Source organism: Melozone crissalis, unplaced genomic scaffold, assembly GCF_028551555.1.
Source record: "Melozone crissalis strain CALT ecotype California unplaced genomic scaffold, PUWL_Pcris_2 ptg000027l_1, whole genome shotgun sequence".
In the NCBI taxonomy this organism is placed as follows: Eukaryota; Metazoa; Chordata; class Aves; order Passeriformes; family Passerellidae; genus Melozone; species Melozone crissalis.
In genome coordinates, this window is record NW_026535805.1 from 35,176,711 (window position 1) to 35,202,602 (window position 25,892).

At 47.4% G+C, this 25,892-nt stretch overlaps 2 protein-coding genes across 2 annotated transcripts in view; one reads left to right on the forward strand and one right to left on the reverse strand.

Moving 5' to 3' along the window:
- Positions 1-10,040, reverse strand: part of TAGAP (T cell activation RhoGTPase activating protein) — a 44,591-nt gene extending 34,551 nt beyond the window's left edge. The window contains exons 1-2 of the mRNA XM_054279572.1: positions 9,995-10,040; positions 2,595-2,683 (exon numbers count right to left, since the gene is read on the reverse strand). The gene's annotated coding sequence lies outside the window, so the exon portion shown is untranslated. The remainder of the gene's footprint in view (positions 1-2,594; positions 2,684-9,994) is intronic.
- The window catches only part of LOC128938689 (rho GTPase-activating protein 29-like), a 67,848-nt gene extending 47,840 nt beyond the window's left edge, over positions 1-20,008 (forward strand). Inside the window, exons 3-5 of the mRNA XM_054279033.1 lie at positions 18,364-18,559; positions 19,003-19,120; positions 19,818-20,008. Coding sequence (XP_054135008.1) covers positions 18,364-18,559; positions 19,003-19,120; positions 19,818-20,008 — 505 coding nt within the window. The remainder of the gene's footprint in view (positions 1-18,363; positions 18,560-19,002; positions 19,121-19,817) is intronic.
- The last annotated feature ends 5,884 nt before the right edge of the window (positions 20,009-25,892 follow it).

A 25,892-nucleotide genomic window follows, 5' to 3' on the forward strand; every position in this document is an offset into this window, starting at 1 on the left:
TTCACTCCAACAATCACCTGCATTAGCCCAATCTAGTTGTGAAATTCTAAAAGGGAAAGAAAAAAAATCACATTTAGACTGAGAACAGTCAGGACTGGATGGTTCACAGTTTGGCAACCAGCTCACAAAGGCTGTTGCTGCCATGTGAAATTCATCCTCACTGTGTTGTGGCTATGCAGGACAGTGTTCCAGTAAGTACTCCATGGCATATGCATAGCTCACTGCCTGCACAGAAAAAAAATCAGGGAATATTTCATCTGTGACTGTTCTCCATCCTGAAAGGTGACAGCTTCATGAAGGTGGGTTACTTGTAACAATTCCAGCTTCCTGCTGTGAAGTGTAATAGAGGCTTTCTTTTCTTTTTATGCTTCTCTAGGTGCAGGGGCTTTAGACCACGTCTGCAGACAGCAAGTCTGGAGTGTTTTCCAAGATGGCAGCATTTTTTGAGACACAATGGACATTTTTTGTTTCAAGGCTGATTAGATTGTGCTGATCACACACACTCAAAAAATCACTTTTTACAGGGGTTTGTGGGCCTTTTCCATTGCTTCACGTCACAGTGAAGCCACCAGTGGCTTGGTCACGAGGCTGTGAGGTCTCAGGGAGGGACTGTGTGTGCAGCACAAAGGAAGCTGGGTCTGATCTGACTTTCACAACTTTCTTCTGCACCTCAGAGGCTTTGTATATTCAGTGACTCCAATGCATTCAGTAGAAATGATACTTCATTTTGTAAGATGAGCTGATTCAAGGTCTTGATGGCCATAAGTGCTGTGAGGCAGATGCTGATGAATAAGCTGGGGCTCTGTCCAGGCTACTGAGATTAGCACAGCTCGAGGGATAGGCTAAGCAGGCAGCCACCCACAGGACCAAAGAGTGTGAAAAGCATCACAGCTCTCCTGCCCACACTGTCTGGAGAACAATGTGGAGGGGAGGCTCAGGACAGAGGGAGGTGGCAGCTACTGCTGAACCACCTCTTGGAGCAGCAAAATTAGGGGCTGGCACGAGCTGCAAATTAGCTGATGGCACCAGCAGCAATGTGGATTAGAGCACTGAGAATGCTCTGCAGGAGCGCTTGGTAAATGCTGCCTCCTGCAGAAATGACAGGGAGGGCCCATGCTAAGCATGAAGTGGGGATGAGGCACTGGGACAACTTTCCTGCCCAGCACACTCTGTTTTCATAGACAGATGTCCAAAAACCAAAGCCAGAGGCAGAAGGATGGAGGAACTCAGGGCTGGACAAGAGGCACGACTGCTCCTTCAGCTAATCACCCTTATCACCAGCTAACACAGGGATGCTGCTGTCTCCTTCCTTCAGTGGCACTAACAGCCCCTTTTTCCTGCAGGTATCTGGAGTTTGTAGCTGTTGTGGGGAGGAGGGTAGGGTGGGGTGTGTGATAGTATTTTTCACTTGTAACACCTAGCAAATTATGGCATCAACAAAAAACAGAGCAGTGGGCCCTAGGTACTCGTTCAGTATTTGAGTTCCTCCCGTCCTCCTGGGCTGTAGGATTATTCTGGGCTCTGAAATGGAGCCATATGGGAAGCCAGGAGGTGTCACACACGAGTCACTTCACAGACTTCAATCAGGAATGTTTCCAGCAAAAGGAAAATGTGTTAAACTCAGCCGTTCTCACAGTCTGACAGCTCCTGATGTTCATGTCAAGAAATTAATGCAAAAAAAATGTGCTCTCTCTGAACAGAGACATAACAGCCAAATAATTAATAAGAGCTCGCACAGCACATCTTGTCCCTTCCCCATGCAAGGAATGCTCAAGGCCTTGAATTTTTGAAAAATGAAAACTCAAGATATTGGCTCCCTTTCTGCCTTTCCCCAGGAAGATTTTTTTGTAATACATAATAAGCCCACTTGCAACACCACCATGCCCAGTTAGCAGAGCTGTTTGACTAACTGCACTGGGTTTATTTGAGGGGAAATCAGGGCACTGAGGTGAAATAGCTTCAGTTCAAATAACAGTGTTCTGCTCATTGGAAATAGTTTAATCAAGGAAGGAGGCACTGCCACTAACATCACCCGTTGGTTTGTGTAGGTAAGTTGTGACCTGTAGTGAAATGAGGCAATAAATGCTATCACAACCAACTCTTCTGCCTGTTTTGAAGGCTTTGCTATCAAAAAGAAAGAAAAACAGGAGAAAAACAAAGAATCAAGATGCACCAATGGGGGCTTCTCAACAGCACTAGCAGAAACTAGTGACAGTAATATGAACAAGGAGCCAGCACTGGTAGCCCTTGGCATGGGGTGTGAGAGATGGAGGGAAGAGGCTTATCTCCTGCTGGGCTTGCACAGGCCTGGTGGGAGGGCGAGAAGAGCAGCTGGATGCAATACCAGGAAGTGCAGTTCCCGCCACCTCTCCCATCCATCCCATCTACACCAGCATTCTCCACTGCTGGAGCCACAACTCTGCCAGCCCAGCCACGCCAGGCACCACAGGTACACTCCCACACCTGCAACTTTCCCGGGGTCCTCTAGCGCAGGACACTGACAGCAGAGCCCCGTGACACAAGCATGGGCAAGCCAGGGTGCATCACCTTGCTCCTGGGCATCAACCCCCTGTGCAGTCACTCAATGTACCTACCTGGCTGAAGGCAGCCATGGCTTGCTCAGACCTTTGCTGAATAAGAGCGATGGCGCTGAACACCGGCGGGAAGGAACAGGCTTGAGGGGCTGAAAGCAAGAATAAGTTTGTCATCAGTTTCCATCCTACAGCAAAGCTCCCACAAAGGTGAGGGGTTTGAGTACTTATAGGAGTCATGGCTACAAATTGTCTATGGGAGGAGAATATGTGTTTGTGCTCTTAACTCCTGGATGTTGCCAAATTTCCCCTCGAGTGTGAAGGCTCCAAGCCCCACGGTGGTCGGCACAACAGCTGCTGTCACACAGGGCCATCTCAGCTCGGGAGGTGCACAGCCACAGCACTGGGGACAAAGCCCTGGGGCCACCAGCTGAGGCACCCCAGCAGGTGTCACTTGGGGCAACCTCAGCACCAGCATCTGCACAGGGGCTGCTCAACCCAAGCTCCTTTTACAGGGAGTGGGGAGACATGGACACTTGCAGGGCACCAAACTTCCCTCCCCACTTCTGCAGCAGTCTTGGGAGAAGAGGAGCCATGTCCTTTCCCAGACGTGCCCACTTCTCTGTCCTGACTGTAAAAGGCCCTTGGACCAAAAGGGTGGGATAGAGACCTCCACACTCTGTAATGCAGGGTGAGAGGAGGCTGCACTTGGTGAGCCCAGCACGCAGAGGCAACCAAGCTGGTTCCAATTAGAGGTGGGTAAGCTGCCTCCTCCAAATCCACAGGGAAGCTCCCAGCCTCTTGAAAATCTAAAATCCCTGCAATCTGTGCTTTGGGACAGCAGGTTCTGTGTGGCTGCCTGCCATCTGAACACAAGTATGAGTGCTAAGGAAAGAGGCTATTTTAGGAACAAGTGACACAACAGAGGAACATCAGAGGCAAGAAATGGCTCCTTGCTGCCAAGTGTTGACATGAGGCCAATAAAGGGCAGGTTACTGCCCTTTTGGGAGGATGCCTGTCTTATTAAAGTTGTAGTTACAGAGTTTTTTTGAGATACTTGGAAAGCAGGGTGATATATTTACAGAGAACTTTCTGAACATTTGGCCTTATTAACTGAGTGGAAAAGGAATGATTAAAAACACCATCTGCTTTTTATTGAACTTTGTTCCAATTTCATGAGAATTTAATCAGCTTTAACCTCTAACTCTCAATTTTTACTCCTGAAAGTATGTTAGCAGCATACCACCCCATGCAGTACACAAATGGCAATCAAGCCCTGCTGGGGATGTCTGCAGATCTCCTCTACCATGATCTCACCAAGTCAGTGCAAACCAGCCCAGCACAAAGGGCAGGCCCCTGCACCACATGGAGCAGAGCTGGAGGCATCGTGTGCTCCCTGAAGGTGTCTGAGACCCTGAGAAGGGTGACCGGGAACCCAGCTGAGGCCACCCCATGGTGCCATGGCCCATGTAAGCCAAGAAAATGCAGTTTCCCAGAGGAGATGGGTGATGTTCCCCATTATTATCAGCAGAAAAAAGTAAAGCAGCAGCAGGAGAAGTCACTTTGCTCTGGCTGCAGGGAAAAGTGCCGGCATGCATGGCCATGGAGCTGCAGCAGCCCTGCACTGGGATACTAGAAAACCACATCCTCCTGGCAACAGTGAAAGACAGGAGAGATTTGTGTATTTACTCCTGGTTTATACCAGTTTGACACTGGTATATTTATCCCAGTGTATGTATGTGGGACCTTGTGTGACAGGAGTAGGTGACACTGCTTCATGCCTGCAGGGGAGCTGGTTTCTGAAGGCAGTGCTTATTCCCATGCCTGCACTATCATGACCCTTGTTGGTGTCTACCTTTGACAAATACCTAAATATATGCAATCTGAAGTCAAAGAAATGAACTTTGAAATCACTAATTACATATGTTATCAGAGCATCAAGTCTCTTCTAGGTATTGACTCATTATTACCAGAAGTTCTTCTGCAGGTGCTGCTCAACAAAAGGTCAGTACATGACAAAGCCTATGTTGTTCTGACAGCAGTCACTGCTGAGCTCATGGAATTAAATGTGTTTTGGAGAAAGGTTATCCTTCTAAGATCATCTTAAGATGTTGTAGCGTGTTGTCTTCATGTTTGAGCCCACTGGGATTCTGGCTGGGGGAAGTCCTCTAGCTCCAGTTGAAATACCATATGCATGGGAGGCATGGTCTAGTCATCATTGGTTTTGCAGTATCAGGATAAAACACCAGCCTAGTGATAAAGCAATGGAAATAGCTGCACCCTCCAGGCTAAGTGAGGATGAATCCTGACTCAGGCAGAGGCCCATTTTCTCCCCACTTTATTCCCTTGTATTCTGAGCTCTGACCACACCAGCTTATAACACCATCAATGCTGTCTGTCATCCTGCCTCCTTTTAAATCCACAAGGACTGCTCAGTGCAGATTCCCAAACAAAATGCCCTTGGGAGGGCAGACACCAGTTTCTTACTCTGGTGCAACATTTGAGAGGTTGGCCAGGACCCTTTTCTGAGCCCACCTAGGACCAGCCAAAAGGTACTGTCTGTGCAGAGCAGACAGGGAATGCTCAGGGAAATGCAACCCTGCTGGCACCCACCCAGAGTGGGCAGGGGGGTTACAGCTGGTGGCAGCAGGATGCTCAGGGTGCCTGGATTGATGTGTCACAGGACAGCAAGGAAAGAGCTCTGCACTGTGGGGAAAAGTTTTGTTCCTCTCCCCAGATCAGTGTAAAGCAAATTATTTCTGTTACTGCTATTCTTGTGTTAACTCTATTCTAGTATTACCACAATTTCATCTACCAAATGCATATAGACAAGATTAAATAAGCTGTGTATTTCAAGTGATGTATGTATACACATGCACACTTTGACATAAGTGAAAATATTGGATCTGATGTTCCTCCTCTCACTCCAAATACAAGGGATTTAATATTTGATTTATTGAACAAGGTAATGTCATGTCATGAAGAACAACTTTATTCCCCAGTGTTGCTGCTGCTTTGGTGGAAAAAAACTATGTGTGATTTTTACCTAACACTGCAGCAGATGCAGAGAGGACAAATTAACTTTGCCCTGTGTTCCAAGACCTGGGAGAATTTGAACACAGTTATGTCAGTATTCACTATCAATTACATCATACTTTCTCTCTTCAGGGGGTTTCCTCCACCTAACAGAAATCTTTTTTTGCCTAACAGAGGATATCACAGTTTCTGCCACAAGTTTAGCTCCAGCCCTTCTTACTCCTGCCCGTGACCTGTTCTCATTCTGAGACACACAGTAAATAATGCAAGGATGTCATCTGCAGATGGCAGAATTCAGGAGCGCTCACTGGGAGCCATTTGCTCCAGGAAATCACCTACATCCACCATGCAAGGGCTTCACCCCAGGCAAAGGCTTCATGCCAGGCACCCACAAGGAGATCTGCCTGAAGACTCCACCATATCTAGAAAAACAGCGGGGAAAGTCTGAAAAGTATCCCAGTGCTCTGCACATTGTAGTGGGGTATAGATTACCGAGGGTGCACAACAACCCTTGCATCGAATTATTTCCTTTTTGCAACTGACACAAAAATCAAACCTTCTTTATTATCTCAAAGCAGTCCACCAAAAACCCTGAAAATCCAGAGTTCAGTCATCCTTCTTCAGATGAGCTAACCATATCCTGCTGGTTTATAGGCACAAATGCATTGCTTGTCTCCACTCATTCAGAAAGCCTTTCAAAGTGTTATACATGTCATCTGAAGAGATTTTTGGGTGGCCAGCTTCTTCAGCAAGTAACAGCCAGCACTAGCTGAAAACCAATGCCATTTCTAAAACCTTGGACTTCTGTTTCTTTATGACTTTTAGAGATGCCCTCACATCTACTAACATACTTTTACAGTCTTTAAGGAAAAACAAAAAGGCTCTTTACCCTCTTCTACCACAATAGGTGAGAGTCTTTGTGAAAACAGCAAACTCGTGACCTTCTTCTCCTGAAAGAATCCATCAATGGCAGGAAGACTGAATGTGAACATCAGTTCGCTTGAAGTGATCACTTCAAAGCCCACATAATACCAAAAGCAGAAGAAGAGAGGACAGCCGGGAGGATTTCCAGGAGGTGTGGTGGCAGGTAAACCTGCCTTTCCTCAACCAAGTTTTCCCAGGGAACACAATGAAATTCCCAGGGACTCTCCCCAGTCATGTCATGTACAGGCACATGCAGAGGAGGCTGGGACAGGGGCAGTTGTGACCACCTCAGCAGATGAGGCTGCCAAAAAGGGGAGGAAAAGGGGCTCCTGAGGGTAATGAGTAGTTTAAATGACTTTTTTCCTTGACCTCTTCCCAATTTTGTCTCTCATCTGAGGTCACTAGCGAAGAGGTGACAAGAGGTGTGAGGAGGCCATCCAAACACTCTTCAAGACATTGGTTTTGCTGCACTGCCAAACCGCCTGCAGATGCTCCTGGTTTCATGGCTCAGGATATGCTTGTGGGAGCCAGTGCTGCTCATCTTGAGGCAGGGCTCTGCTCCTACTGGGAACATCCCTGGATGCTGCTGCCTTGAAAAGGTTGAGCATGGCAGTGCTATTTGTCATGGGCTAAAGAGGGTTCAGGGCTGGCTTTAACAGTTTATGTGTGATATTATAATTTATACAGATTTTAGATAATTCTGCTGCAGTGCCAGGCAGCACTCTCAAATGCTTCTTAATCCATTAATGCAGACAAACCCTGAGTGGTGCATGCACTGGCGATTTCTGCAGTCAGCCCCACTAGCTGGCATTTCAGATGAGCAGCCCTCTGTGAGTATTTCCTAGTGGCACACAGATGGGTGGCATTGTCTTGGTCCTTTGTCCTTCATGGACCAGGGCACCTCTGTACCCCCCGAGGATCTGTTGGGTGCTCTGCTGCCTCACTGCCCCCAGCAGTACCCATGAGAGCTGCCCCATGGATATTCCCTTAGGAATTTGTTTGGCTCAGTCAAGCTGCCTGGGAAGGAACTTACAAATACATGCAATAGGAGGATTTCTGGTCTTTGCTGTATCAGTGAGGGCAGAGTGGTCCCTCTGAAATAAGCAGCAGCACCCAATTTAAACTAACCATCCCTAGGTGTGGGTCCAGGCTTACACAGAATAAACCAGACTGGAATTTGCCTTTATCTGGTCCACAGTAAAACTCTTTTCCAAAGCTACTTTGTGCCACTATCATCACTCAAATCAGCACAGTTACTCTGGGCTTCTAACAACACAGCAATAAACAGATTTTTGTCGAAATAGGTTTAAAAGCTGACAGCCTGGTTATGGGGACTGATGAGATTTCCTTTATTGACTGTGCAATCAGTGTGATTTCGAGTCTCCACAGGGGCCCTGCTGAAGGCTGTCCAAGACCCAGCTGTGACAAACCCCCCCCACAAGTTCTGCTGGGCACTGCTGCTGGAGACAGCGGCTGTGGTCTGGGACCTTGTTCCTCCCCCTCATCTTCCCACCCTCCTGATCCTGCCTTCCTGGTGTCCTGACCTCCCACGGGGCCAGTTATTTGTCTGGCATCACACCCCTGCCTTCCAAGGTAATAAATTACTGCGGGAAGCAGCTTTGCACTGGCTCTCATTAGCCACAAACCCTGCCGTCCCTTTTCCTGGCGCACCATGCAATCCGTGACTATCGGCAGCACATACACATTTCTCAGGCTCCCAGGAGAACCCACAGCTCTGTGGCAGATGGTGCACCGGGCTGATGGATGCACAGGGCTGGGGAAGCAGGTCACCCTCCTTGCCCCTTGGGATCATGTCCCAGCACAGCCTGGCCCTCCTTGTGATGTTCCATTCCTGTGCCATTGCAAGGGATTTGTGGATGTTGTTAATATCCACAAAAGTGGGAGGTAAGGTGAAGAGCCTTTTTTGGTACTCTCTTTTTCCATTTTCAGAGGCTACTGCTATTCTGGAATAACATCAGGCTTAAGCAAAATACATCCACAAAACTCAAAGTGAAGTGTCAAAGCGCAGCAAAATGGATCTATGTCCATGCTATAGGTGCAATTACTGGGACTGTGTTATGTCTATAAAAAATAGCAATATTTTTCAATGTATATTGAAAGATTACTTTTCAATAAAGCTAAGTAAAAATTGATCTTGGCGCCACCAGCATCCCAACATTCTCTGCTAAACAATCACCTACTCTTTTATTTTTATTTCTTGTCTACTTTCTTACCAGAAACAGAAAAATAAAGAGTGGTTTAAAAGAAAGAAATGGGAAGAAGAGAGAGAAAAATATGCATATCTGAAACTTTCTTTTTTTTACAATGTTCCTGCAAACAACTTTGAAGAAAATGTAACTATTATTTGTTTCTCTTTTCTCCTCTTAACTCATTTTTGTTTTGGTTTAGTTTTTTAATGTAAACTCTTTCTTATTGTATAAAAAGCCCATTTCTGCTAGCGGCCCTCATTCTGAAGAGCAGGAGGAACAATGGAAAACCAGATCAGTTGTCATGTAAAATGACAAACTTTTATATTTGGAAGCACTGAAGCTACCACTTAAGATCCACACATCTCTGTGTAAAGGTAAACCCTGCAGAGAGCCCCTCATTTTTTGCAGAAAAGTCTATATGTCAGAGCTGACAATGTCATGAAGAAACGTCACTATTCAATGCAGAGATTCAGTCCTCAGCAACATTCTTTTTGTTTTCCAGCCAGCACCTCGCTCCTGTCTGAGGTCAGACTAAATGATGTAACGCTCCCCTCTGGCCCCGCAATCGATGGGCCGGTGGCCGGGGCTTCTCTCCCTGCTGACAGCAGCGTTCGCTGCAGCTGAGACCCCCCCGGGGACCAGGCTGTGGTCCTGGGCTCACACGCACTACCAGGTGCTATGGGACAGCGTTCACAGCATGATCTAAAGGGAAACGTGTTTCTTACAAAGATGTTAAACCTCTCCAGAACAACAAAACCAACAAAAAACATCTTAAACTCTTCCCGTCACATGGATATAGCCAAGAAACCCACCAGCTTTATTTTAACCAACGTGGCTGAGTAAATGTTTGTTTTGTTTGTTCTGTTCTTCAAGACTCTGCTGCCCTAACACGGTGCCAGAGCAGTTTGACAGTGCAGTGACATCGCCAAGCACTCTCTTTAAATCCGATTTCTGGCAAGAAGGGAGTAACTGCAAGTCGACCTGTCCTCTGCTCATCTGACCCTGCCTCCACCCGGCTCCCGTGACCCCTTTCTCGGGATGAGGAGAGCTCTGCGCTGCGGGGCAGGGACCACGAACCCCTCTGAGCCCAGCAGTCCGGCACCGGCCCCGTGCCCCATCTCCAGTCCTGGGGTTTGCTTGTCACCAGGTTCGGGACCAGGCTCAGACCCCGGCAGACCCTGAGCTGTCTCTATGCCCAGGTCACCCGCGGCAGCAGCAGCCGCATCCCCTCTCACGCCCGGCAAGGAGCGCGGCTGCCCCGGCGCTGCCCGCCCCGCTGCGCCCCGCACTCACCGCCTCGGGCGCGGGGTCCCCGCTGCCGCCGCCCGCCCGCGGCCCCGGCATCGCCCCGGGAGGCGCCGGCTCCGGCTCCGGGTCCGCCTCGGGCGCGGAGCCGCTGCGAGTGAGCGGAGACCCCGCGCCTGCCGCCCCCGGCCCTCCCCGCCGAGGGAGGAGCCGCCGCCGCCCGCAGCAAACCCCGGGGGTCCGCGGGCAGCGTTTGCAGGATAAGGGGAGGCAAAAATCAATAGGCGAGGGGAGAAACGAAGTGAGAAGTGACTTACAAAGAGAAGACCCTTCGCGGGTTCTTCACAGCCAGCCCTTCACAGCCAAGCCCTCCCTGCCTGGACTATTCCTGAGGCAGCGTGGCAGGTATGAATGTAACACCGCAGGGTGTCAGACATAGCGAGCACCTGGGCTGGGCAACTTGCAGACGAAATTTGCGTCCATCAGGAATGAAGGAATGAGGGATGGGACCAAGTGGCATAAGGGATAGGGGTCTGTGTCACCTCTGGCTTGGATGTGAAGACTCTGTAATGCTCTCATCATCCGTACAAGTGTCCACTTCAGTCTTAGGACATTCTCATCGTCCTGGGCATAGGTTTGGGGAATCGGCTTTTTAATTCTGGTAAGAATGGCACAAAGCTCTTAAGAAACTGAGACTGGCTTTCTGCTACCCAATGTTCTCCATATCCTTATTGAAATCTAAGTGACCCAAGTGCTGGGAAGCTTTATCGCTTCAAAGTGGATTATTTCTTCTACAGATTTGCCTGTACATAACCATCATATTTTACAAGTGACCTGTTCTCACCGAGTTGTGCTGCTTGGCAGCTAAATTTGCAGGATTGTTTCAAGTAATGATGAATTGTCTCCAGATGGGACACTTGCTCTTGCAGTCTGGATTTTGGTATTTTCACGAGGAAAAAAAGCATAGGAACTGCTCTTTCCCATGAGTAGGACAAATGTCCTGTCAAATCTGGGCTGGTTAATAAGAGCTCCAGTTTGTCCTTGAGGAGGGGGAGGGATGAATTATCACGTCCCTGACTGCTCACAAGGCACTCCTTAGGGAAAAAAAACCCCAAACAAAACAGCAAAATGCAGCACCTTTCAAACCCACTCAGACCCCTTGAAAGGACAGGTAGATACAGATCCCTGCATTAAGTTGCTTCGAATGACAGCAGCTCTGCCTCCTCTTGTGTACAGCCAGCTGCTGCCAATCAGCCACCTAGTTCTGCCAGCATTTTCCTCCCTTTCCTGGCTCTGTGTGATTCAGGGACTTCTGGAGGGCTTCTTGGTTTGTTTGGGTTTTTTCTTCTTGTATTTTTTCAGCTTTATTACTGAGAACATCACTTGTACCAAATATTAACAAAACTTCATTTCAAGCTGCTGGGTCCGCTCTGTGACATCCTCTGGCAGCCTGCAAAAAATCAACAGGGAAGTTACATGAGATTTGGCATCATCACTGCAACTATTGTGAAGGCTCAGTTAAGCCCTCCAGGACATGAATGCAGGCCAGATTTTCAGGAAGTTGCAATATGTTCCTGGACAGCATGATCAGCAGTGATTGATTTCTGCATTTACAAATGTGTTTATTATTTTACATTAGCTCGAATTGGACAATAAGAGACCTCCAGAGAAATGAGAAAGACCATTGCTTTGCTGTTTAGATCAGAAATGTTTTCTGTATTGCTGCAAAGGGAAGAAAATTTTACTAAGCTCACACAACATCTTGGGCAGGACCTTTCGGCATGTAAAATACTGGCTAATTTAAAGGTGACAGCTGAAGACTACAGTGAGAGAAATCAGAAATGCAAACATAGTCATCTTATTTCTTACAATTCATGTTTCTTTTGATACTTATGCTAAAAAAAGAAACCGTTTTGATCTGCACAAAGCCTCATATGTTAAAACAGACTAAGATTAACTGGGATGCCTAATTAAAACAGGCACTCACCAATTAAGATAATAAAAAACTGCTATTTGAAATACAAAAGAGACCAAGAAGTTAAAGAGACACTTATCCAAGAGCTTAGCAGGTTTTCATTTGAAGATACTTAAGGCAAAAAAAAAAAAAAGGTGAAGACGCACTCTGGAACGCAGCCCAGTAAAATCAGAGCGAAGTCTGCGAGCTCCTGTGAGCTTCATTACCAAAGGGCCTGCTGCTCGCCAGCCCCTTTGCTTTTGCACTCCATCTGCCATGTCTTGTATGCACTGAGAGCCAGGCTCTGCTGCCATCCCTTGTGCTGACAGCTCCCCTCAGGTGTCCCCAGCAGCCCCGCTCCGACCACCTGAACAGTGCAGGACCTGTGCCAGCTCCGGGCTTTCCTTGGGACTGGGACGGCATTTCACTGGCATTCACTCAACACGGCTTTCTCTCCCTCCTGGAAGCTTTATGCAATGCAGCAGCAATATCATTGTGTGTTTTATTATTATTAACAATAATAACAATAATAATTAGTTTTAAGAATTGATGTAAATTCTCCAACCTGAAGTTTCTTCCACATTTATTTGCACCACCTGAAGCTGAGTCAGTCTCCTCTGCCTGCTGTTCCTAAGGGAATCAGCTCAGAGGAGAACATATGTACGTTCAGGTACATGAGCATATGTACCAGCCTGTGAGTTTGAGTGTGCTGGGTTAACCTTTGCTGGCTGCCAGATGCCCACCCAGATGCTTTCTCATTTTCCCTCCTGAGCAGGACAGGGGGACAAAGGCAGATTTAAAGAAAACCTTGTGAATCTTCCTGATCAGTCCTTGGCTCTGGAGCTGGTGAATCATGGAAGGCAAACAGGGAGCCTTGGGGGGATGTGTATTGCCATCATGGCATCCATGGTTGCCTGCTCTCCTCTGATGTGCAGAAATCCCACTACACAGGGATCCTCCAGGAGGCTGGGCAAGGCAAACAGATGTTTCAACTTCTCTGAATCAATGGCAACTGCATCAAAAGCCCATCAATGCCTTTTTGGGTCCTTGAAGTACCCTCTCCTGAGACAGTCTATGCCAAGGATACACACGGCTTCTGAGCTGGTCACAACAATGTACTTTTGCCATTTGTCTCCTGTTAAGCTCACCTCAGCCCCCAGTACAGACAGCTTTTGTGATCTCCCTGTTAATCCAGAAATCCAGATGGGTTCCTCTCTGACACGCCATAATGGCATTAGGGTACGCTGTGCACCAGTGTCTGGCAACACTTTACACTTCCATGGATCCAGTGTGCCAGGCCATCAAATCCACACAGCCCAGTAAAGCTGGTCACCCCTCTCCTTCTCCTGACCGAAGGCAGTGACCCTCTATTCTAGGCTGGAGACCCTTGCAGTGTCAGACCAAAAGTCCCTTTACCAAAATCAAGAGAGGCACTCTTAATCCTCTTCTATGCCAGGGAGACTGCTGGTTGCCTTCCACCATCTCAACAGCAGCTGAACTGACAGCACTCGTGGATGGCCCTCCTCATCATCTCTCTTCCCAGCCAATCTGTGTACATGGGCTCCTAACTCGGAGGAGGGTCACCATCCCACTTCCTTGTGAGGTCACTCAGGAGGAACCAGAGTGGCACACAGCGTGTGTCTGAGTGCCCCTGATGGCCAAGGCCCGGACCTGTGGGGACACGAGAGAGACAGGTTTCCTGCAAAAGTCAGAGTCAGTGGGATGCTCTCTTCACAGCTCATATATTCAAGCCTGGTCAGTCCATTGTCTCCAGGCAGATGGAATATAATGCTGGTGAATTTCAGACAACCCTTCTGCACTTTCTCATGTACAGTGGCCATCTGCATCTTTGGAGACATGGTTGTCATCCAGGTCACCGTAGGGACTTTCCAGCACTGCTAGTAGTCTCACATACTGGATGCCCTCTTCAGTGCTAGTGGCAGCAATCTGCTTGCCAGACTGGTGGCTGTAATGTTTCAGCATATTTTGAAGTCTGCCCAAGTTTCAGAGCTGGTCATTTCTCTCACTTCCTCCTCTTTTTGCCTTGCTGAAGGACCAGCTGCCTGATCAGACCCTTCCTCCTCCTGCTCCTGTACTAATTGCTGGTATGGACCCATTTACCTCTGCATCCAGTGATTCTTTTTGACTGCTAAGTGTTGCCACATGTGGTTTAGATCCCTGTCTCGACCACGTTTCCCTGATGGTGCTGAAGGGAGGCTCAAGAAGCACAAGGAAAGCCCCAGTGTAGTGCCAAGAGCTGCTGGGTTTCACTGGAGCAGGCAAGGCACCCTTTCACCAAGTGCCAGCTCAACATGCCTGTAGAGGTGCAAGATCACAGGCTATGTGAGGGGATAACGCCGCCAGGCAGCCACCAAGTCCTGCCACACACCATGCAGGCACCCAGGGATCGGTGGCCCAAAGCCTTGTCACCTCACTGGCAAACTGGTTCCCTGTAACACCAGACCAAAAGTAGTTTCTATGCAAATGACAAGAAGATGACATTAGTCAAGCAGCCTAGATAAGGATGTGGTGAGGAGCTCTGGAGGGGAAGGCAGGCACATCAGTCCCGGAGGGGAAGAGAGAGGTGCGATCCCGCAGCTCTCCACGGGACAGCCCTCCTGGCACAGAAGCAGTGCCCGTGCCAGGGCCAAGGCAGGGCTGTGCTTTATCAGAATGCTCCCAGGCATGGTGAAACCCAGAGATAAGCACTGCAGCAGGAGGAGCTGAAAGCAGCCACTGCTGAGCCCGAGGCTCTGTTACACTGTAAATCAAGCGAGCCCTGTGTGCCATGCAGAGCCCTGCCAGTTATCACCTACGGCAGCTACAGTACACCCAGATCAAAACTGGATTTATCTCGTGCCCAAGGAAAAGGACTGGTGGGTTGATCTTGGCTGGTTCCCAGACACCCACCTGGATGCTTTCTCACCTCCTCTCCTCAATTGGACAAAATAAGGTTAAAAAACACCTCAAGGGTCAAAGACAGCTTAATAAAAAAAGCAAAAGCTGTGCATGTGACCAAAGCAGAAAGAGGAATTAATTCCCCGCTTCCCATCAGCAGGCAGATGTCCAACTGTAGCCTGGGAAGGAGAGCCTCAGCTCATGTAATGGTAACTTGGGAAGACAAACACCATAATCCTGCTTTCCCTGAGCTTCTATTAAAAGAGAGGTGCAGCCTCTCCTTTGTGTGCTGTTTGCTCTGAGGGCTGGGAAGTGGGATCTGCTGAGCCCTCGGCAGGGACCATGCAGTGAAGGTGTATCTTACTCCATGTGAGTGCTGGGGGCAGGGGTGTGCCTCTGCAGCCCAGAAGGTCTCTGCTGGAAGGAGATTTAGCAACAGAGAGTACCTGACTCTTGCACTGGGCCACATGAACACTTCACCCCTGGGGAAATGTTCCCTGCAGAGCTGGTGGCCGGCACCTTGTAGCATGGCTGAGGCAACCTCTGTGCCTGGGCTGGTTTGCTCAGCTCTCCAGTTGCTCTTGAAGGACTCTTCTGGTATTTATGTCCAAGTCCAGAGCTCATATAATCCCCAGACAGACTTTCCTGTTCACGTCAGCTAACTAGGTGGAGGTGTGTCATGGATCATACCCAGGACTGCTGCACATAGATCAGGCACTGCAAATGATGTGGATCTGCATATGCCAGGATGTTCCACAACTCTGTTCAGGAACTGTATCTTGAAGGAAAAGAGGCACATCTGTATCCTTTCCATATTTCCAGCCCTGACTGGCAAGAGCTGCTTGCAAAAGCAGTCCCACAGTCTGGAGGGAATCAGGCAGCATGGGATGAGGCAGAATTTGTCCCTTGAGGCCTAAGAGCACCAGAGGAGTTGCTGGTGAATCCTGAGCAGTGAGACAGCAGGAATGCATTCCTTCTGGAAACACTGCTGCAAGTGCACTGCATAAAGCTTGCTGAGCTTTCCCTCCAGGTTGCCATGAGGGGTAAATGTCGGTGTTTAATGCAGGCAGCTACTTAGCTGGGGACTAGGGTAGGAGAAGTGTCAAGGGTCTGTGCTGGGAGCTCTGCTCCTGGGAAAGCAGCCAGAGATGCTGGAGGAAATGAATCACCAGTGGCAGCTCTGGGACTGCAGACTAGATGAGTTTAATGCAGTGTGAAAACAGAACAAGGCTGATCCCTGCACAGGGTTTGGTAACAAACCCATGATAATCTGTGCTTTTTGAGGTACAGCATGCATTTTTCAGGTGGCTGTTGAGTGTTTAATTTGTTTTTATAAAGGTTGCTCTACATGGAATTGGGGTTTGAGTCTGTGTAATTGATTTCAGAAGTTAAGCAGTATAAAGAAGGGGGTGTCCTGTCATTTCCACTGGACTGTGGGACTAGATTTCCACATGGACAACATTCCTGGACGCATTTTCAAAGCACCCAGGAGCTTGAGCTCTTCTGAAAATTTTCCCAGCTTTATTTTGCAGCCCATGTGGGATACAAACTTTTCGAAAGATTTGCTCCAGAGAACAACTTCTGGTTTTCAGTGGTTTAATTTAGCCACATCCTTTTTCTTCATGAATATTGCAGGAAGATTTCTGTGACAACCACAAACAAAAACCCAGAAATTCAGCATCTTGACAATCTGTGTGCTGAAGCCTCTGCTTCACTCTCACAAAGTGTGCTGGATCTGTGGCACACAATTTCTCCCACCTTCAGCTGAGTCACCTCATAATGGTGGCAGAAGGCTAAAACACCAAATTCTGGCAAGAAGGTGACAAGGGCTACTTACTGCGACATCCAAAAAGATGCTTGAATATAGGCAGGATAATGTGTTTTTTCCCTCCAATCTCAAAGGACAGGCTGAAACAGCTCTGCTGAACTTTTTGAAAGCTGGGGTGTGGTGTGGAAATATTCAGCAGCTGCAGTTAAAAAGCCCTGGAACCCACAACTGTGGTGTGGACTGAGTAGAGGACATGTGGACTTGTCAGGGGCATTGGAGTAGATGATCTTTAAAGGTCCCTTCTAATCCAAACCATTCTGAGTCTGTGCTTGTACTGTGGACAGTGTAGGGTGACCCTAAGTTTTGGTTCCTGACGTTAAAGTATGGCCAGATTTTCCAAGGGATCGACACCATTGGGGTTCAGCAGAGGAGAGAAGTTCAGACGGGTGTCACGTTGCAGGTGTGCCATGTGCAATAGGTGACATTGCTAATGTCTCCGCGCCCGTTTCTCCATGCGGATTGCCGCGGGCTGTCCTGCCCTCTAGCGCCTGCAGCGCCCGCTCCCCCGGCCTCCCTCCGCTCCCCCGTGCCCACCTCACTCACTCGATGGATGATGCTGCGGCTCCGAGCAGGGAGCAGGAACTGGAAACCCCCGTGGCCTCCCCTGTGCCATGATGAGTGCAGAGCCAAACGGGAGGAGAAGTCCTGTGAGAAAGTGAAAGGCTTCTTATCAAATCCACAGAGGAGGCAGACTTCTTATCAAACACAAAGTCCAAACTGTTTCCTTCCAGCTGACATATCCAGAAGTGCAAGTTTCCTCAATGCTTAAAAGAACCTGCAGCTGACAACTTCTGCAGCAGCCAGACATCCTGTAGCACCCGTGCCTGGCTGTGCAGCCCCACATGCAGTCAGGGCTGCGTGCCAGACCCATAGCTGGGGAGCAGCAACCCCCTGGAAGCCAAGACCTACATCCAACCACATACCTGCCTTTCTGTGCCTCCTCAGCTCTGGGGTGATGGATCAACAGTCTCTTTTTCTAAAGCCTCTCGAAGGTCTGAATGACTTTTCGGTTTTGGACTTAGTGGTGGCAGCACATAGGTTTCTGAAGAGGATGTCCCTATCCCTCTCCATGTTCCTATCCCCTGGCTTCATGAATTTCTGGCTTAGAGTGTTCTGCTTTATCTACATGTCTCTGAATACTTTGTAACACTCTCAAAGAGCCTCTAACTGGTGATGATGGGAAAACAGCCTTGCTAGTCACTCCATTTTGTCCAGGGCAGATCCTACTGGTGGCTGCCCTGAAAAAGAACAGCGTAGGAACAGGGCAGAGGCTGCAGTGCCTCAGCTAGCACAGTCACGGTGCTGTGGGACAGGCACTGACACGGGGCCTCCACAGCTGCTGGGGGTGAGCTCGGGCACATGGAGACCACCACCGTGTTTTGCTCTTCAGGAACAGTAGCTGTGGGGGCTGGCTGGGAGTGCTTTGAAAGCCCCACAGCACAACCATAGGCATTGGGAAGCCTCCAGTGACATCTCCTGATGTCACCTCATCTATGCCAGTACATGGACTTCTGCAATGCTGCCTTTCAGTCAAGACCTTGTAATTCAAGGTCTCATAATTATAAATAACCCCACACTCAGCTGCAGATGGGGATTTCTGAAAGATACAGAGAGCACACACATGCCCCTTTCTGAAGGAAGTGGTGTCACTCTAAGTTTAATTGAGACTTGCTCAAATCAAGAAGCAGAGGCCACTGCACCATCAACTAACGTGACATTTTGTTTGTGTTCCCACAGGGTGGCTGACAAGCTGCCGAGACCAAACCTCGTCTTGCTCAAGCTCTTGCTCTCTCTGCTCCACCACATCAGCCAAAATGCTGAGAGCAACAGGATGGACTCCAGCAACCTGGCCATCTGCATTGGCCCAAATCTGCTGAGCCCAGGCACGGACAGCACGCTCCCGCTGGAAGTGCAGAAGGAGATGAACGACAAGGTGCACTGGGCTCACCGAGCAGCCGTTCCCTCGGGGCAATTGAGAGCCATCCATAGGGATCCATCCACTGCCATGGCAGCAGCTGAACACAGCAGCACTCCTGGGCCTTGCGGGTGCTGAGCAAAGCAGCAGCTGCCCTGCAGTCCCCACAGTCACAGCACAGCTCCTGCAGCCTTTGCATGTGGAGGGCCAGGGGCACCCGTGGCCATTGTCACCCCTGGGCCCTCGGGCAGCGAGGCCAAAGCTGTGGCTGATGGTGTTTTGTCTGTATTGTTTGCAGCATCGGGCCTTATTCCCCGTGGGGGACTCACCCTTAGATCTCAAGCCAGGATTTTGGCAGAAGCCACTGTGCTCTGTGCTGTCCTTCCTACAAAGATAGCTGGCAGGGTGGGGAAAGAATTTTCAATCTGTCTTGACTGAAATGGGCTGTTTTGTGTGTGCAGGTGACAGTGCTGGTGGAGTTCCTCATAAACAACTGCATGGAAATATTTGAGGGGGACATTGCCTTCCCTGCCTGTGCCTTGGCTGAGGAGTCACCAGAGCACACAGACAGCTCCACAGGTATGAGAAGAGGGACTGGGGATGTGACTAACTGGGCCAAATTATTGAATTTGATATGTGAATATATCTGTGGAAACACAGAGAGTTGCTGACAGTTCAATGTGTTAATAAAGTGTTTTTCTACAGGAATGCCTTCCAGAAGTTCAAAATTACAACACTCACAATCCAGACTTAAATCCCAATGTTAAACATCTGATTCAAGTACAATTTTTTACAGATATGCTGAGATTTCAAGAACCTTTCTGGCAGGCTTAAAGGAGAGGATCATTCTCCCAACCTAACAGATCTAGAGGTCTTTATTTTGTCACTGCTTCTCAGGAGGAATCGGCTATGAAAAGAAAGACACATTTTCAGTATAGCTGATATCCTATCTTTGTCCTTTTTTGCACTTGCCTTATCAAAGTTAACTGCTTCAAGAACTGTTTGTTCTTCAAGGTGAGATGAAACTTGAAAGTTTCAATGCTGGCTCCAGAAATCTGTGATGTGAAATGTCCTCTCAAGAACCATTTTCAGAAGAGCAGAACACATTACAGAGAATGTGACATTACAACATGCACAGATGCCTCATATATGATTTTAGTGGTGTTTTAAGTTTTGGGTTTTGTTTCATTTCACTGTTCATTTATTGGATAATGCTTACCTTACTGAATTGTCAAGTTTAGAAATCACAGCAAAGTCCTGCACTTTTGCTTTTTAGAGCTGAATTCAGAAGAGCAGCAAGTGAGGTACGCACAGGGAGTGAGAAGGTGCTTTTCTGAAGAGATAACCCTGTCCATTTTTCACCCAAGAAGAAAGAAGAGTACATGTGGACATGCAAATAGGAAAAGGAGAGGTGCAAATTCCCCAGCCACTGTCAAAACAAGTCTCCTGTATGAACAAAGCTTCTGATGTAAAACTGGGCCAAAATGAGAAAGGAACTTCTCCTCACAGAAGGTATTGAAACAAAAAAGTCTTCAATTTACACCATGAGGTTAAGTGCAAAATTAAGGAAGATGTGTCTCCATGTGCACTGGTTCTGCTGCTTTCAGCTAAGAACTATGTCACTGAGAAATGCTGTCCTGTACAAAAGGTGTCCAGCCCCAGAAGGGACTGGGAAGACAGAAATAGGGTCCAGATAAGTGCTCAGCTTCTCCCTGGCAGTCCCCACAGGGGCTGTGGGAGGCTATGTGGTGTCTCAGTCCAGCCCTCTCACCACTTGACCCCCAGCAGCACTCATGATCCTCCCTGCCAGCTGCTGAATTGTTGCCATGCTCATTGATTCAGAAGGCCTGTGAGATCTGGAACACTTACAAGGCTCTATGCAGCTAACAGTAACAAAGATCAGGTGTTTATCAACTGCTTTTCAGGCACACTACATATTTTGGTCCTTCCTTGGTTCCACTGTTTCCCACCAACAAAAGATCCCATGCTATGTACAGATCTGCTTAGTGTTTGCTCCTGGCACGGAGCATGGTCACCATGTGGTTTTGTCAGAAAGAAATACACTTTGGGAAATACATCTTTGTCAAAAATACTTCATTTGGGATGAGCCATTCAAACTCCTACACAACCTTTAAAAAGGTTTGAAATTACTATCTGTCGCCACCAGATGTCACTGATAACACTAAGCAAAGCACCTTTACCTGTGATTGAGCCTTCCCTCAAAGGCAGGCTTGCACACCCACATATTTGTTGCCCACAGTCTGCACCATGGCCGTGGGTGGTTGACGTAGCAGACATTACTTTAGCATTTGTCATGCAGAGGTTATTCAGTGTAAAGCTCTTTCTGGCATCCATGCTGCTTATCACACACTTTGGGTTGTATAATATTTCTCTCCAGATCTCCCCAGTCTTAGGGACTGGGCTTCCCTAAATGTACAGCTGTGGCAGTGACCAGGAGACCAGTGCCAGGCTTACTGATGCAACCTGGCAAGGTACCAAAAAACAAGTTTTCCATAGTTTAGGGTAAAAATCAAAAACCTGAAAACTGAAATGGTAATAAAATTCTATCATTGGGCTTGGACCAAAATGGTTCTAATGGGCAACAGAGGATTAGGATAATCTTTAGTGAGACAATCAAGGAGATTGATGTGGCTGCTACTGCAGGGTTGCCAGCAGCCACACTCTCCACTTTGCCCAAGGCAAATGGAACAGACAGACCCAGCTAGGATGGGCCTGGGGGCTGACAGGGAGCTGAGAAATTACCAACAGCAAAGCTATCAGCACATCTGCCTCTTCAGCCCTGACAGTCTCACACAGGCGCCTCAGCAGGCAATGGAGCAAAGGCTACTGTTCCTAAAGGTCATCCGAGTGTTGTCTGCCACATGTGCTGACCTAGCAGGGTAGATCCCAGTCTGAGTGGAATATCAGGAATGACACCATTCAAGGACTTGAGCCACACCCCATACCCTCAAAAGGGTCCACTGGACCTCCCTGGACCACCTAGATATGTGACCTCAAAGGCAGCCCTGCCTTCCACCCATCCTAGGCTAGAACTGCTCAGTGATAATCAGGGCAGATGTTGCTTGGATGGAAAAGCTCCCTTGGAAGGTGTCACCCTCTCTGTGGGTGGCTAAAAATCAGAAAAAAGCTGTGAGATATAACCACCAACAAATCCACTTGGTGGTTAGAGGATCAACACGGTTTGAATGTGTTAAATTGAATGTCTGAAGTCAAATGGTTTGAGGTCAAAATTAGGCTAGCATGTTCTAAAGGTGAACTGTTCCTCTGTAAAATCTGGGGTTTACGTCACAGTAATTCAACATACTGTGCTCTATGTTTCATTTATCATTAATTCCTACAAGTATCCTAATAGATGTCACCTCTCTGGAACTAAAATCGTCCATGCTCACCCCACCTGCTTGCTAGTATTTGAGAACAATTGCTCTGTTTCTTTTGGTGACACACTAGATGGGAATCAAAGGCTGGCTGTGAAAATTTGGTTTAGATGTTGAAGTAATGGGACAAGGGCTTTACAATGGTTTTGTTTTCATGAGAATGGCGACTCTTATCATGACTTCATATAAATCAGTCTTATTATGGCTTATTTTATCTGATTTAAAATAAATAAAAAGGACATTAAGGCGTGGCATGTGAGAACTGTAAATATGTTAGCTTCATTAGTGGAATATTAAATATCAGTTTAGGGATGACTCATTACTGGATGTCCTCTCATACCTTTACAAGAGACTTAGCATCACTAGGAGGATTGGTGTGGATATTTGCAAAAAGATTCAAGCCACTGAATGCTAACTTTAATATTTATTTTAGGAATTATCCAAGGAACAATTGTCAACTGGAAGATTTTAATTTCTGTCATTTCTACCTTGTATTTTATTGGCTGAAAAATTTAATTAGAGAATGTTGAGTTGTAGTATTTAAATTATCTGTGATGTTATTTTTATTCTTAAATTGTTGTAAGAAAAAGTAATTATTTATACCAATTGCAATAATTCAGTAAAATTGGTTTATGAAAGGTCAAGAACACTCTGAAGAGAAATTCCAAAGTATGCACATCACTGCAAATCTTCACATAACATTAAAAGTGTTGTTCAGAGAGTCCCTGTCCTCACCTACCTGAAGTGACATGAACAACTCACAAGTAGAGAAAAGAAAGCAAAGTTTGGTTATATCTATAAAGACAGGCTCATGACTTCATATCACTTTTTCTTTTTTAAATGTAGAGTGTGAAGAGTTTGTTTGGATTTTTATGTTGTGGAAATTGTCAAGAGACTACAAGGTCAGCCTAAGGTGGTTCAGCTAATGTTGCTTGGGATTTAACCCCCACCTGCTGTATTATGGGTGGAGGGCACTTGTGAAAAGTTTTGTGAAAACTTCCATGTATTTTTCCTCTAGCATCATTCATATGAGTGCCATTTTTACATCACTAGAATTTACAAATACATCCAAGCCTGTAAATAATACCCACACTTCAAAATTTGTATTTAAGAAAAAAAAAAAAGTGGCATGAAAATATTACTACAATTTATTGCAAGGTAAAAATTACCTTGCAATAAATTTGGAGAATATATTAGAATAGGAGAGCCAATTCTCTTAACCCTAAAATATGGTGCAATCTGTGTTCTTTTGTCAACAGCTAATGGTTGTGTTTGATAAAAAACCTCATAAATCTGTTTCCATACCCCCTAAATGAAATATTTATTTAATGATAACAGCAGCATGGGCACCAGGAATGCTTATTTGATGAAAAATATTTCTTCACATGGATAAGGTGTACCTAAGTTTAAAAGAAAAATATTATAATGGCCATTCCCAAGACACCTTTTGCAAGTGACTCTTGGTGAAAGGACACGACTGGGCTCTGCAGTCAGCCTGGCAGTCACATTGCTTCAGCTGAGTAGTGGGAATTATTTAAGTTTGCTCTAACTTAAAGATAGCAGTGGCAACAGAATTTACTTAGGAGCCAGACAGGCTCCTATGCCAATAAAATTGCACTGCACTGACCCAGAGAGGGCATCTTGCTAGTAGACAGATCAGTGGTTGGGCAGGTTCTGCTGCATTTCCTTCCACCTGCCCCAAAACATTTGCACAGAGCAGCGTTAGAGTCGTGCAGCAGGGACAAGCTGACAAGTGGGGAGAGAGCTGGGAGTGCCAAAGGGTGCAGGAGTTGTGCCTGACAGGTGACAGCTGGGCTCTCTGCTGGGCAGCACAGGCAAGCGAATGTCCTGAGGCTGGAGAAGTGAGGTTACTCCAGGGTGACCAACCTTGGAAGCTGCCTGCCCAAACCCTCACATGGCCAAAGGTTAAGGAAGAAGAGAAAGCTCCAGCATGGGTTTACCTGATCCCCATGCTCTCCATGGGGATGGGGAGCCACCTCTGCCAACATTCTTCTTCTTACAGCACAGTGCTTGTGCCTGAGGTCCCCTGGCAGATTTTACACACCAAACGAAGAACAAAAATATAATTTACTAAAATGTAAAAATTACAAATCCAAATTAATGTATTTTCATGTATATAACTGCCCAAATAATTGGCACTGTCCAGGTCTGGTTAGTGGAAAACCCAGATTGAATGAAAATGTTACATATGTGCCTGTAAATCAGCACTGTCTGGAGACATATCAGTGAATAAAGATAAGTCTTTCTTCTGGAAAATTTAAAAAAAATTAATATCTTTTTTTCCTTATGCCTGTGTGGCACCACCTCTGTACCTTTAGGCAATTTGATTTCCTCTTCCAAAGAGTGTCAGCTACTGCCCCACTCCGAGAAAACATTGCTGCTCTCCAAACGCTATTGAGACACAAGATCTCCTGCCATCCCAGTCATGGGTGACTTGCAGTCCCTACAGAAGTGATGAACTGCTCCATGGGATCAACCTACACCCTGTACCTGGGCTGCAGGAGCTGCCCAGCCTTGCAGACAATATAGGACTTTAGTAGTGTCTGTGGGAATGGACTGGATGAACTGAAGGAAAACTAAAAGGGAATCTAAGTCACGAGCTGAAACTCACAGGACTCAGGAGAGCTCTCCCCTAGTACTCTGAGAACTTTGCATGAGCTTAAGAGGTGCCACAGCAGCGTGGGACTTGAGACTGCAAAACCCATCAGCCACAGGGATGCAGTGCCAGTGCCCCTGACCTCTCCATTCTTCCTGTGTGACTTCAGACTTGGGACTTTTGGACACCTACTACCAGTCTGAGGTTCATTAAAAAGTTACTGGGAAGTACCGAGGGTTGCCATGGAAGTGCAGACAATGTGGTATAAATGTATGTTGAGTGTGGGGTGGGTGGAATAATTGTTCTGCAACCCTTTTCTTGGGCTGAAGCCCAATCCCTGTTGCTGGTTCTGTGGGACTGAGCTCCTTATTCCACCCCTTCCAGGCCTGTGTCCTCCAGCTAAAGAATAAATTTAGTTTTACTGTCTTTATTTACAGAATATGCTAACTCACTTCTGGAGAAAAGCACTATACAAAGCCCAAGGTAGTTTCATGTGTAAGCAGCTTTTGAAGAACTCCTCATCCTCATGGAACAGCTGTCTCTGAGGGGCTGCTAAAACCACAATCTGCATGGTTATCAGCAACAGAGATGGCAGTCGTATAAAGGAAACATGACTTCTTGGCAAGATGGGCTTGCACGGTCAATCTCTGCAAGCAGCTGCTGTCTCCCATTCCATATGCAGCCTCTCGCTGACCTGCCATCAATCAGCAGGGCAATGGGAACACAGCTGAGACAAACAGGAAGAACAACAGCTCTGCTGCTTGGCTTTCGCCCACATCCATCCTGAGCTGGACCCTTGTACATGTGGGAAGTTGTGCCTCCAACCCAAGAGCCGTACACTGCTATAAAATCCAATCCACATGGCAAGGATTCTCCTCAGCAGAAACAGGTCCTCTTTTCACTTCTGCTTAGGAAAACGGCCTTCCCTCAGGTAATTCCCCCCTGCCTTATGACTGACACACTGGATTTCCACTATGTTTAGAAAAGCACATGAGTCTATAGAGGTTAACCAGCCTTGACAGGAAAGGAATCTTTTTCAGAAGACTTGTGCCTGAATATTGTTCAATACCTTGGGATGATCACGCTCCTTTTCTCCATGTGATCTCAGGGCACTTCCACTCCTGAGCCCTAAAATTTGTCTTGTCTTTGACAAAAAGAAACCCTGCAAATATTGATATGCCCAAACTGACTTTTCAACAGAAAGTGTGGGTGGAAATCCACCTCCTTCCAGCAGCAAGGCTGGAAGAGGAGCTCCCCATGGGCTCTCAGCCAGGCTCAGGCAGCTCAGGGCAGAGATGGGGGGCTGGCATCACTCAGCCCCCCTACAGCACGGGCACCT